Source organism: Mytilus edulis, chromosome 12 (genome assembly GCF_963676685.1).
Source record: "Mytilus edulis chromosome 12, xbMytEdul2.2, whole genome shotgun sequence".
Taxonomy (NCBI): domain Eukaryota; kingdom Metazoa; phylum Mollusca; class Bivalvia; order Mytilida; family Mytilidae; genus Mytilus; species Mytilus edulis.
In genome coordinates, this window is record NC_092355.1 from 56,709,090 (window position 1) to 56,723,668 (window position 14,579).

At 31.5% G+C, this 14,579-nt stretch overlaps 1 protein-coding gene across 1 annotated transcript in view; it reads left to right on the top strand.

Annotated features, from left to right (window-relative positions):
- The window catches only part of LOC139499563 (kynureninase-like), a 31,147-nt gene that overhangs the window by 6,809 nt on the left and 9,759 nt on the right, over positions 1–14,579 (top strand). The window contains exons 2-8 of the mRNA XM_071288297.1: positions 793–1,001; positions 8,242–8,362; positions 9,240–9,322; positions 10,014–10,075; positions 10,608–10,679; positions 13,101–13,175; positions 14,413–14,559. Coding sequence (XP_071144398.1) covers positions 812–1,001; positions 8,242–8,362; positions 9,240–9,322; positions 10,014–10,075; positions 10,608–10,679; positions 13,101–13,175; positions 14,413–14,559 — 750 coding nt within the window. The 5' untranslated portion in view covers positions 793–811. The remainder of the gene's footprint in view (positions 1–792; positions 1,002–8,241; positions 8,363–9,239; positions 9,323–10,013; positions 10,076–10,607; positions 10,680–13,100; positions 13,176–14,412; positions 14,560–14,579) is intronic.

Consider the following 14,579-nt stretch of genomic DNA (forward strand, 5'->3'; position numbering starts at 1 on the left):
GGTGCGTGCCCATCCAAAAAATAGAAATGAATAGTACTAATGGCAGGATTCAACAACTACACACTCCATAAGAACAATGTACAAATGATGAAGTCACAGAAATTTAACATGTTTAAGGAAAGAAGAAAATAATAACTTTCACATTGAAGTAGAAAATAGAATCTGAATATATATATATCAGCTGCATGTCTAACATGTCTTAGGAATGTAAATAACTCTGCATATACATGTACCTTCAAAATAATTTACCAGTAAATAAAAACACTTTGACGCTCTATAGCATTAACTTGTTTTATACTCTAAGTTTCAGCATGGTCAACATGGCCAAGCAATCTATATATAATAAGGTTGTGTAATTTATGGGTATACAATACTGTAGCAGGGGCAGAAAATATTAACTCATCCAACATTTTGTCCAAGTTACTGTGGATTCATTATTATTCGTTGGATACCAATTTTCGTGGGTTTCGTGGGTACAAGTGGACCACAAATTCAAATGTTCAACGAATATTATATTTTCAATAGGCTTTGTATACAGAGATTGGCAAAACCACGAAATCAAATATCCACGAATATGCAAGTTTTCAGCAATCCACGAAAATTGATACCAACGAAAATAAATGAATCCACAGTACTTAGTTGTTTTCAGGATGTTTTTAATAAATGTCAATGCAAGAGTAATAAGTCCTGAAAAACACATCACTCAATCACTCATCAACATAATCAAACTCTGATGTCATCAAATCAGTTTTATCAATTTGAAAGCTGCACATATTTTGTTTTTATTTGCAGGTAATTCATTTTGTAATAAATGGATAAACCTCCAATAAAGAGATTAAAGCAAAATGACGATCATCCTGCAGAAACTCTACAGTCTATAGCTAAGAAGGAAGGACTTTCTATAGAGAGCTTGGAGTTTGCTAAATTTATGGATCAAAATGACCCCTTGGGAAAACTAAGACAAGATTTTAATTATCCAAAGATGAAAGAATTGCATGGAGGTAATAGGTATTGCCTTTTAGATAGAGTCACTTAAATCATGTAAATAAAACTCCTGTAACCCCAATATGGTAAATTCAGAAATTATTGTGTGCATTTATTAAATGCGATTTTGTCATAATTGACTAATATGCAATTTTATAATTTTTGCCATAATCATGATATTGAGAAAAATCCTATTTAAGTCATATAAAATATTTCTAAACGCAAGTCTAAATTATTGCTATTATAACCCTGACGCAATTTTCGCAATAATAAAAATATCGCAATAATTTTTAAATTTACAGTAGTCATGGTCATGGTAGTTGATCATTGATGATATAGAAATATGATAATTTTTGATTATCTATTAGTTTTCTTCCCATTACCAGTAGAAACTTTTTATCTAATAGTTTTCTTCCCATTGCCAGTAGAAACCATTTTATCTAATAGTTTTCTTCCCATTGCCAGTAGAAACCTTTTTATCTATTAGTTTTCTTCCCATTGCCAGTAGAAACCATTTTATCTAATAGTCTTCTTCCCATTGCCAGTAGAAACCATTTTATCTAATAGTTTTCTCCCCATTGCCAGTAGAAACCATTTTATCTAACAGTTTTCTTCCCATTGCCAGTAGAAACCATTTTATCTAATAGTTTTCGTCCCATTGCCAGTAGAAACCTTTTTATCTAATAGTTTTCTCCCCATTGCCAGTAGAAACCATTTTATCTATTAGTTTTCTTCCCATTTCCAGTAGAAACCATTTTATCTATTAGTTTTCTCCCCATTGCCAGTAGAAACCATTTTATCTAATAGTTTTCTTCCCATTGCCGCTAGAAACCTTTTTATCTAATAGTTTTCTCCCCATTGCCAGTAGAAACCATTTTATCTATTAGTTTTCTTCCCATTGCCAGTAGAAACCTTTTTATCTATTAGTTTTCTTCCCATTTCCAGTAGAAACCATTTTATCTAATAGTTTTCTTCCCATTGCCAGTAGAAACCTTTTTATCTAATAGTTTTCTCCCCATTGCCAGTAGAAACCATTTTATCTATTAGTTTTCTTCCCATTGCCAGTAGAAACCTTTTTATTTATTAGTTTTCTTCCCATTTCCAGTAGAAACCATTTTATCTAATAGTTTTCTTCCCATTGCCAGTAGAAACCTTTTTATCTAATAGTTTTCTCCCCATTGCCAGTAGAAACCATTTTATCTAATAGTTTTCTCCCCATTGCCAGTAGAAACCTTTTTATCTATTAGTTTTCATCCCATTTCCAGTAGAAACCATTTTATCTAATAGTTTTCTTCCCATTGCCAGTAGAAACTTTTTTATCTATTAGTTTTCTTCCCATTGCCAGTAGAAACCATTTTATCTATTAGTTTTCTTCCCATTGCCAGTAGAAACCATTTTATCTATTAGTTTTCTTCCCATTGCCAGTAGAAACCTTTTTATCTAATAGTTTTCTCCCCATTGCCAGTAGAAACTTTTTATCTAATAGTTTTCTTCCCATTGCCAGTAGAAACCATTTTATCTAATAGTTTTCTCCCCATTGCCAGTAGAAACCATTGTATCTAATAGTTTTCTTCCCATTGTCAGTAGAAACCATTTTATCTAATAGTTTTCTTCCCATTACCAGTAGAAACCATTTTATGTAATAGTTTTCTTCCCATTGCCAGTAGAAACCATTTTATCTATTAGTTTTCTCCCCATTGCCAGTAGAAACCATTTTATCTAATAGTTTTCTCCCCATTACCAGTAGAAACCATTTTATCTAATAGTTTTCTTCCCATTGCCAGTAGAAACCATTTTATCTACCATTTTATGTAATAGTTTCCTTCCCATTGCCAGTAGAAACTATTTTATCTATTAGTTTTCTTCCCATAGCCAGTAGAAACCATTTTATCTAATAGTTTTCTTTTGCCAGTAGAAACCTTTTTATCTATTAGTTTTCTTCCCATTGCCAGTAGAAACCTTTTTATCTAATAGTTTTCTTTTGCCAGTAGAAACCATTTTATCTAATAGTTTCTTTTGCCAGTAGAAACCTTTTTATCTATTAGTTTTCTTCCCATTGCCAGTAGAAAACTTTTTATCTATTAGTTTTCTTCCCATTGCCAGTAGAAACCTTTTTATCTAATAGTTTTCTTTTGCCAGTAGAAACCATTTTATCTATTAGTTTTCTTTTGCCAGTAGAAACTTTTTATCTATTAGTTTTCTTTTGCCAGTAGAAAACATTTTATCTAATAGTTTTCTCCCCATTGCCAGTAGAAACCATTTTATCTAATAGTTTTCTTCCCATTGCCAGTAGAAACCATTTTATCTAATAGTTTTCTCCCCATTGCCAGTAGAAACTTTTTATCTAAACTTTGCCAGTAGAAACTTTTTATCTAATAGTTTTCTTCCCATTGCCAGTAGAAACCATTTTATCTAATAGTTTTCTCCCCATTGCCAGTAGAAACCATTGTATCTAATAGTTTTCTTCCCATTGTCAGTAGAAACCATTTTATCTAATAGTTTTCTTCCCATTACCAGTAGAAACCATTTTATGTAATAGTTTTCTTCCCATTGCCAGTAGAAACCATTTTATCTATTAGTTTTCTCCCCATTGCCAGTAGAAACCATTTTATCTAATAGTTTTCTCCCCATTACCAGTAGAAACCATTTTATCTAATAGTTTTCTTCCCATTGCCAGTAGAAACCATTTTATCTACCATTTTATGTAATAGTTTCCTTCCCATTGCCAGTAGAAACTATTTTATCTATTAGTTTTCTTCCCATAGCCAGTAGAAACCATTTTATCTAATAGTTTTCTTTTGCCAGTAGAAACCTTTTTATCTATTAGTTTTCTTCCCATTGCCAGTAGAAACCTTTTTATCTAATAGTTTTCTTTTGCCAGTAGAAACCATTTTATCTAATAGTTTCTTTTGCCAGTAGAAACCTTTTTATCTATTAGTTTTCTTCCCATTGCCAGTAGAAAACTTTTTATCTATTAGTTTTCTTCCCATTGCCAGTAGAAACCTTTTTATCTAATAGTTTTCTTTTGCCAGTAGAAACCATTTTATCTATTAGTTTTCTTTTGCCAGTAGAAACTTTTTATCTATTAGTTTTCTTTTGCCAGTAGAAAACATTTTATCTAATAGTTTTCTCCCCATTGCCAGTAGAAACCATTTTATCTAATAGTTTTCTTCCCATTGCCAGTAGAAACCATTTTATCTAATAGTTTTCTCCCCATTGCCAGTAGAAACTTTTTATCTAAACTTTGCCAGTAGAAACTTTTTATCTAATAGTTTTCTTCCCATTGCCAGTAGAAACCATTTTATCTAATAGTTTTCTCCCCATTGCCAGTAGAAACCATTGTATCTAATAGTTTTCTTCCCATTGCCAGTAGAAACCATTTTATCTATTAGTTTTCTTCCCATTTCCAGTAGAAACCATTTTATCTAATAGTTTTCTTCCCATTGCCAGTAGAAACCTTTTTATCTAATAGTTTTCTCCCCATTGCCAGTAGAAACCATTTTATCTAATAGTTTTCTCCCCATTGCCAGTAGAAACCTTTTTATCTATTAGTTTTCTTCCCATTTCCAGTAGAAACCATTTTATCTAATAGTTTTCTTCCCATTGCCAGTAGAAACTTTTTTATCTATTAGTTTTCTTCCCATTGCCAGTAGAAACCATTTTATCTATTAGTTTTCTTCCCATTGCCAGTAGAAACCATTTTATCTATTAGTTTTCTTCCCATTGCCAGTAGAAACCATTTTATCTATTAGTTTTCTTCCCATTGCCAGTAGAAACCTTTTTATCTAATAGTTTTCTCCCCATTACCAGTAGAAACCATTTTATCTATTAGTTTTCTTCCCATTGCCAGTAGAAACCTTTTTATCTAATAGTTTTCTTTTGCCAGTAGAAACCATTTTATCTAATAGTTTCTTTTGCCAGTAGAAACCTTTTTATCTATTAGTTTTCTTCCCATTGCCAGTAGAAAACTTTTTATCTATTAGTTTTCTTCCCATTGCCAGTAGAAACCTTTTTATCTAATAGTTTTCTTTTGCCAGTAGAAACCATTTTATCTATTAGTTTTCTTTTGCCAGTAGAAACTTTTTATCTATTAGTTTTCTTTTGCCAGTAGAAACCATTTTATCTAATAGTTTTCTCCCCATTGCCAGTAGAAACCATTTTATCTAATAGTTTTCTCCCCATTGCCAGTAGAAACTTTTTATCTATTAGTTTTCTTCCCATTGCCAGTAGAAACCTTTTTATCTAATAGTTTTCTTCCCATTGCCAGTAGAAACCATTTTATCTAATAGTTTTCTCCCCATTGCCAGTAGAAACCATTTTATCTATTAGTTTTCTTCCCATTGCCAGTAGAAACCTTTTTATCTAATAGTTTCCTTCCCATTGCCAGTAGAAACTATTTTATCTATTAGTTTTCTTCCCATAGCCAGTAGAAACCATTTTATCTAATATTTTCTCCACATTGCCAGTAGAAACCATTGTATCTAATAGTTTTCTTCCCATTGCCAGTAGAAACCATTTTATCTAATAGTTTTCTCCCCATTGCCAGTAGAAACCATTTTATCTATTAGTTTTCTTCCCATTGCCAGTAGAAACCTTTTTATCTAATAGTTTCCTTCCCATTGCCAGTAGAAACTATTTTATCTATTAGTTTTCTTCCCATAGCCAGTAGAAACCATTTTATCTAATATTTTCTCCACATTGCCAGTAGAAACCATTGTATCTAATAGTTTTCTTCCCATTGCCAGTAGAAACCATTTTATCTAATAGTTTTCTCCCCATTGCCAGTAGAAACCATTTTATCTATTAGTTTTCTTCCCATTGCCAGTAGAAACCTTTTTATCTAATAGTTTCCTTCCCATTGCCAGTAGAAACTATTTTATCTATTAGTTTTCTTCCCATAGCCAGTAGAAACCATTTTATCTAATAGTTTTCTCCCCATTGCCAGTAGAAACCATTGTATCTAATAGTTTTCTTCCCATTGCCAGTAGAAACCATTTTATCTAATAGTTTTCTTCCCATTACCAGTAGAAACCATTTTATGTAATAGTTTTCTTCCCATTGCCAGTAGAAACCATTTTATCTATTAGTTTTCTCCCCATTGCCAGTAGAAACCATTTTATCTAATAGTTTTCTCCCCATTACCAGTAGAAACCATTTTATCTAATAGTTTTCTTCCCATTGCCAGTAGAAACCATTTTATCTAATAGTTTTCTTCCCATTGCCAGTAGAAACCATTTTATCTAATAGTTTCCTCCCCATTGCCAGTAGAAACCATTTTATCTAATAGTTTTCTCCCCATTGCCAGTAGAAACTTTTTATCTAATAGTTTTCTTCCCATTGCCAGTAGAAACCTTTTTATCTAATAGTTTTCTTCCCATTGCCAGTAGAAACCATTTTATCTAATAGTTTTCTCCCCATTACCAGTAGAAACCATTTTATGTAATAGTTTCCTTCCCATTGCCAGTAGAAACCATTTTATCTATTAGTTTTCTTCCCATTGCCAGTAGAAACCATTTTATCTAATAGTTTTCTTTTGCCAGTAGAAACCTTTTTATCTAATAGTTTTCTTCCCATTGCCAGTAGAAACCATTTTATCTAATAGTTTTCTCCCCATTGCCAGTAGAAACCATTTTATCAAATAGTTTTCTCCCCATTGCCAGTAGAAACCATTTTATCTAATAGTTTTCTTTTGCCAGTATAAACCATTTTATCTATTAGTTTTCTTTTGCCAGTAGAAACCATTTTATCTAATAGTTTTCTTCCCATTGCCAGTAGAACCTTTTTATCTATTAGTTTTCTCCCAATTGCCAGTAGAAACCATTTTATCTAATAGTTTTCTCCCCATTGCCAGTAGAAACCATTTTATCTAATAGTTTTCTCCCCATTGCCAGTAGAAACCATTTTATCTAATAGTTTTCATCCCATTGCCAGTAGAAACCATTTTATCTAATAGTTTTCTCCCCATTGCCAGTAGAAACCATTTTATCTAATAGTTTTCTCCCCATTGCCAGTAGAAACCATTTTATCTAATAGTTTTCATCCCATTGCCAGTAGAAACCATTTTATCAAATAGTTTTCATCCCATTGCCAGTAGAAACCTTTATAAAGTTGGATGTGCAGAATGTATAAATTAATAGCTAGATATTCGTGTCAGAATGCGAAAGTTAAATCTGGTGACAATACATCTTTTTTTTCTCCTGGCAATCCATTGAGTAGGTTAATCTGGGCCAATCCCTTATTTAAGGACTAACATGTAAATATATGTATAAGAAGATGTGGTATGAGTGCCAATGAGACAACTCTCCATCCAGGTCACAATTTATAAAAGTAAACCATTATAGGTCAAAGTATGGTCTTCAACATGCAGCCTTGGCTCACACCAAACAGCAAGCTATAAAGGGCCCCAAAAATGACTAGTGTAAAACAAATCAAACAATGCAAATGGGAAAACCAATAGTCTAATCTGTTTTAAAAAACAAGAAACGAGAAACTATTATGAACCACATCAACAAACAAGGACTACTGAACATCATATTACTGACTAAGAACAGATCATATGCAAACAATTGCAATGGGTTTAAACATTTTAATAGGTACGTACCAACCTTCAACCTTAGCTGAAACAATTATTGACAATAGTGTTATATCACAACATACATGACATAGAAAGCATTTATTGTTGAATTTATAATTCTTATCCTGAACATGCATGAATAGCGATCATGATGATAAATATATTAAAAAAAAAAAGGGGGAGAGGTATGATTGCCAAAATTAAGTTATTATAAACAAGCAAGGCTCATTCTCGTGTAAATATATATATGTATGGTCTTATGTATTTTGGAGTTAAGTTGTAAAAGTTGTGTCCCTTTGTATAATTGTGCCTATTTGTCTAAGTTTAGTGGCTTGAGGAGGTATATCATGTTCCCCATGTATGTTACATACCAATTCAATAATCAATAATGTGGTCTAAGGTTCTCCTCATACAATAATTCATTGCTAATTATAACTCCTTAGACATTTTTAAGAGCTGAGCTTTTATTCAGATAGATGTTATGAATGTTAGAAAAAATGGTATGAGTGCCAATGAGACAACTTTCAATTCACATGATCCAAGTCACAATTTATAAAAGTAAACCATTATCATAATTATATGTCAAAGTACGGTCTTCAACACGGAGCCTTGGCATACATTGTGGATATTTTTTTCTAAATTTTCATTTTATTTTATCATGTTTATAATTTGTTTATTTACAGTTGATCTGAACCTGGTGGATCCTGAGCAAGAATGTGTATATTTTTGTGGTAACTCACTTGGTTTGTGTCCAAAAAAAGCTCATGATTATGTTAATGTAGAAATGGAGAAATGGGCAAAACAGTGAGTAATTTGTATGAAATTAAAAAAAAACATATTTTAATAAGAATCGGTCATGCTTCTTTTTGTAAAATTATTGGGGTTTTTAAAGCATTTTTACAGAGTTATCTCCCTGTAGTGTTATGTACCACCTAATAGTCATATGAAACGTATAACTTGTACCTAAAATTAAAAAAATGTACATGGAAATTATTGAATCAATGCATGCATATATACTAAATAATCTATTAAAGTCCTCCTCGTAGGTTTTTTTTTTACATTTATTACTTACTTCATAACATTTAATCAACAAAAAGATATTTCATGTGGTGATTATTGATTGAAAACTTTGGCTAAGTTTACCGTAATAAGGCCTTTATAAATGATCAACACAGAATCATGGAGCATTGCAGTCATTTATAATTGTTAAATGATTTGGCATATTATTTTTTTTCTTTTAAGAATTAATTAACACAATTTGTGTTTACCCTTTTCTTTTCCATGTTTTTTTCCACTCACTTACACTGCAAAGCCCATACCGCATAGTCAGCTATAAAAGGCTCCGAAATGACAATGTAAAACAATTCAAACAAGAAAACTAGCAGCCTTATTTATATAAAAAAATGAATGAAAAAACAAATATGTAATACATAAACAAACGACAATCACTGAATTACAGGCTCCTGACTTGGGACAGGCACAAACATACATAATGTGGCGGGGTTAAACATGTTAGTAGGATCCCAACCCTCCCCTAACCTGGGACAGTCATGACAGTGGTATAACAGTACAACATAAGAATCTATTTGACTTTAGAATAATTGATTTTTAACAGCACCACAATCTGCGTTTTGAGTGTTTCAATTAAATTTTATTCTGTGTTTTACTGATAACCTTTCAGGGGTGTTCAAGGTCATACAAAGGGTGATCTCCCTTGGGCATTCTGTGATGAGAAGCTGGACTCAGATATGGCTAAACTTGTTGGTAAGTTTAATGATCTCTATTTTTCTAGAAACTAGGTGATTAAATCTTTCTGTTTTAAACGTTTTGAACTCATTTCTTTGATTAAGATTATTTAGATGGAACAACCTTCAAAACAGATATATATTGAATGATAAGTGGCAGAAAAGAAGACTCTTCAAAAATAGAATTAACTAAAACTTAGATAACATAATCATGATAATAGCGTTACAATCCATTGTTAGAGTAGATCGTGAATTCAAAATATTGTTATTATAGGACAGTTCTTATCCCCTATCTCAAAAATGCTATGCTAAAGATTTAAAGTGGACTGTGGCAACCATTTGACTGTGCAAGGTGTAGAAAAATGTATTTGAGATATCTGATGAGTCAATTTTGGAACGGTTATATATTTATTGTTATTTGAACACGAAGTTTTTTCAGGAATCTTTGAATAAAATAAGCAAATTTGTAGTATTTACTATAACATGTAGATATATACTGTAAAAGAGCAGGCTAATGCCGCTACAAGGCAGCACTCGCCCCCACAAAGTGGAAAGGGATTTAATAATATAAGTTGCAAAATTGTTTCCCAATCCACTATAAACTGATAAATAAATATGTTTAAACTAATGGAGTGTTATTATTAAGCATCAGTAATGCTGGTACATTGTCATGCAATAAAATATTCTGAATTCATTTTTATTTTGGAAAGGCGGCCAACCTGGTGAAGTTGCTATTATGAATGGACTAACAGTAAACCTCCATCTTTTATTAGTAAGTTTAGATAGATGTTTTAAATATGAAAATCATAAAATGTATAATGTTTTGTCAAGCCTGCAACATTTTTTTCTTGGAAATATGGTAAAACAATTCTACATTCTATCTTTTTTTATATTAATAATTTTAGGTTCAATCTAGATCTGTTCATCAATTAAGTTAGTTTACATCAACCAATTCACCAAGCCTCCATGAAATGTCAAGAAGCTTGGAAAGAACCTTTTTATTGATAAAAATGACATTTACTTTAGAGCAAAATTCGGAATGTTTTCTAATTAAAAAAAGTAAAAACTGTTTTTTCTTTACAATTTGGCCAGCAATCGCCGTAGCTACAATATATCAGAATTTATTGCAGGAATTTGTTTGTAAAACAAATAAGAATAGATACATGAAGAAAATAAAAAAATGAATAATATTTAGCTAGACTAAACAAATTAAATAGATGTTCTTCTGTGAATTTTTAGGAATTTGCCCTTCTCATTGTTTGACTATAATCATTTTACATTTAAAATAATTTCCATTAATTCAGATTTCCTTCTACAGACCAACTCCAACACGGCATAAAATTTTATGTGAAAGTAAAGCATTCCCTTCAGATTATGTAAGTAAATATTTTACATTCAGAAATTATTGTGAGGTTTTTATTATTAAAGGCAAATAATGCGACTAGGGAAGTAATGCAATAATGAGAAGTCACACTCTGCTATTTGATAAAATTGAGAATGGAAATTGGGAATGTGTCAAAGAGACAACAAGCTGACAATAGAGCAACCAACAGCTGAAGGCCACCAATGGATCTTCAATGCAGTGAGAAACTCCAGCATGATAAGATGTATTATATGTTATTCAGGTCTCAGACAGGGTATATACTGTGACATTCCCGGCTTAGAGTTTATATCCCCTGAGCCGAAGGCAAAGGGGATATAAGCCCTAAGCCGGGAATGTCACAGTATATACCCTTTCTGAGACCTGAATTACACATATATTACGGATTACCCCTGACTTAATGTTATTTTCCAGTGCAGGTATTTGTTGACAACACATATATATTGAAAAACCCAACCTGATATGTTCGGCATACGTGAAGGATTTTCTAATTTGCTGTGAACATAATTTTATCGTGTATATAATAATTTATAATAACACTTTTAACATTAAATTTAAGTATTAAAAGTGAAAAATGCGTGATTTTGTATCAAAAATGTATTATTTACTGAAGCACGTCATTGTTTTCCCTCTGTGAGGCTCTGACAGTCAGATAGCTTTTGACTACGTCACATAGTAACCGGCGTTATGATGACGTTTTTGAGGTTCCAATTGGGGATAAAAACGTCGTATATACCCCGGCAGTTCCCTGAATATATACTGTCATCTCCGTGTTGTTATCCAATCACAAACCTCGACACATTTGTAATCCGTAATATATATATATATTCAGATTTTTATGAAATCGCAATGATCAAGCTTGCATTTTTTGCCATCAAACAAAAATGGCAATAATAAATGCACACAACAATTTCTGAATTTATATTAAAAGATTTGGTCCATATCATGTAGAAAGTATGAACAAAATTTTCTGAAATAAATTGTGGGTTAAAACTGATTTGTAGCTTGCTAAACCTCCCACTTGAATGAAAGTTGTTTATAGTTTTGTTATTAACCCAAACATACATAATCCGTTTAATATTATAATAATTAAGATCCAGCAGGCAAATAGTTATCAAAGGTACCAGGATTATAATTTAGTACGCCAGACGCACGTTTTGTCTACATAAGATTCATCAGTGACGTTCATATCAAAATATTTATAAAGCCAAACAAGTACAAAGTTGAAGAGCATTGAGGATCTAAAATTCCAAAAAGTTGTGCCAAATACGGCTAAGGTAATCTATGCCTGGGATAAGAAAATCCTTAGTTTTTTGTAAAATTCAAAGTTTTGTAAACAGGAAATTTATAAAAAATTACCAAATTATTGATATTCATGTCAACACCTAAATGTTGACTACTGGGCTGGTGATACCCTCGGTGACGAAACGTCCACCAGCAGTGGCATCGACCCAGTGGTGTAAATAGTTATCAAAGGTACCAGGATTATAATTTAGTACGCCAGACGCCTGTTTCGTCTACGTAAGATTCATCAGTGACTCTCATATCAAAATATTTATAAACATTTGTGGTTATACATCACAGACAAACAACATACTGCCTTAAACATGTTAATCATTCAAAAAAGGACCAATAATTCTGACACAGACACCAATAAGATATTGGAGTTGATATCAAATTTGACAGACACCCAACAAATTGTTTTTTTAAGTTGATAGTACATACAGTAAATAAAAACATAATGCTGGTATACACTTTCATGATAAATAAAAGTACCAAAGGTGTAAGATAGGAAAACAAAAGGGAAACAACGCAGTAGAAGCCGTTTGCATAATTAATGAGAAACATTTGAGAGGGCCCTCATGGGGTTTTTGATTATGTGATTACTTGGCCGTTTTTTTAATGATTATTTGATTATTAAGCCAAATATTTCATGATTATTTGATTACCTAGGACTGTATTTTTAGTTTATGATTATTTGATTACTAAAGATAAGCAAATATTTAATGATTATGTGATTATATTGGCAAAAAAATGGTGATTATGTGATTACTAGGACCCCCCCCCCCCCCCATGAGGGGCCTCCATAATTAATGAGAAACATTTGATCAAGATCAAGGATTACATGGATTAGTTTGACAATTGTATAAAATGCAATACTGATATATAGGATGTGGTATGAGTGCCAATGAGATAACTCTCCATACAAGTCACAATTTATAAAAGTAGGGCATTTAATATGAAGCCTTGGCTCAGACAGAACAGCAAGATATAAAAGTATCTTAAATGGCTAGACAAGTGTAAAACAACTTAATCTATATATAATTGTTCATATATTCATGATGTTTTTAGGTATTATTACTTGACCAGGAGCATCTTTAATATTATATAATATAATTTTTGTTTCATTTTTTAGTATGCTTTTGCCAGTCAAATGCGTCTCCATGGGTATGATCCTGAAACATCAATGATCTTTGTAGAACCCAGGAAAGTACGTTAAATTCTAGTTATTTTAATAGGTTTTCAAATCTAAAACAATTCACTATATGTTTTACTCTTACATTTACAACAGTTTGAAATCAGTAATATGTATGGTTATATATATTATTTTCTCTAATTCTGTGGTAATTTACCCCTTTCCAGACCAAAAAGAATTTTAATCAACTTGTGATTGTTGATGATCTCAGAAGAGGTTTGGCTGTTTACCAATCATGACCCTAATCAGCTCACTACATTTATCAAATCGTCCTAACAGGTGTTAATGAAATTGACAACCTTGTCGATGTGGAAGTTACTCAAAGAGATTTTGTGTCTATCAAAAATGAAAATTTTATTTGATAATTTCATAGATTCCATAATTAATTTATCATAATCTTTAGAGAAACTGATTCTTAACAAGTTACTCATGTATAATCTGATTTCTCTAATTTTTGTGCTATTTTCACATTTCCTGACCGGTGTGAGAAAATATTTCTCCTCACTAGTGAAAAATCTGTTCTCAGCAAATGATTGGTTGAAATTTAATTGTGACATTAATTTTCTTGTTGTCTTCTGAATTTTCTTATTGTGACATCATGAAAAAAGGCGACCATGCCTGATGACGTAACATCAAAAGTACACAACTTTCCTCAAATTTTTGAAAAGGAAGGATAAAAATTAAATTTTAATTATTTAAAAAGCTTGGCAAGCCTTGCGCTTTAAAAATTAAAATATTAAAATTTAACTGTCTCGAGTGGAGAAATATTGTAATACACTTGTTGCAGTTGTGGAATCTATATTAATCCAATTGTGATAGATGAAATTCAATAAATTAACCATCTCAATTGGATAAATTGAATAATCCATTGGAACTTTAATATGTATATTTTAAAACACTTCAAGAAAATTTGTGGTAAGGTACCATATCAGAATTTTAAAATCTGCCATACTTGAATAGACACTTGAAATACTGACATCATACAATAATCACTTTTTCTTTGTGGTGTCAGGCATTTTCTTGTATAGCGTCAAAATTTTATAGGAACTTTTGTGATCTTCTGTAATGATGGATATATAGCGATTAGGTAAATTCAGTATATAAAATGAATTTCAAGACTTAAATTAACACCAATCATAAGGGAAATCCTAATAAATCCAGAAAGTTGTCTGGTGTAAACCTCTTAAACTTTGAAACAATTAAATCACTGTCAAATATGAGCTAATTTTCATCCAGATGTTTTTATTTACAGGGAGAATATACATTAAGAACAGAAGACATTTTAGATAAGATAGAAGCAGAAGGAGATTCTATAGCTGTCGTCTGCTTTTCTGGAGTCCAATATTATACAGGACAATTCTTTGACATTCCTACCATAACAAAAGCTGGTCATGAAAAGGTAAAATAGATATTCCAACA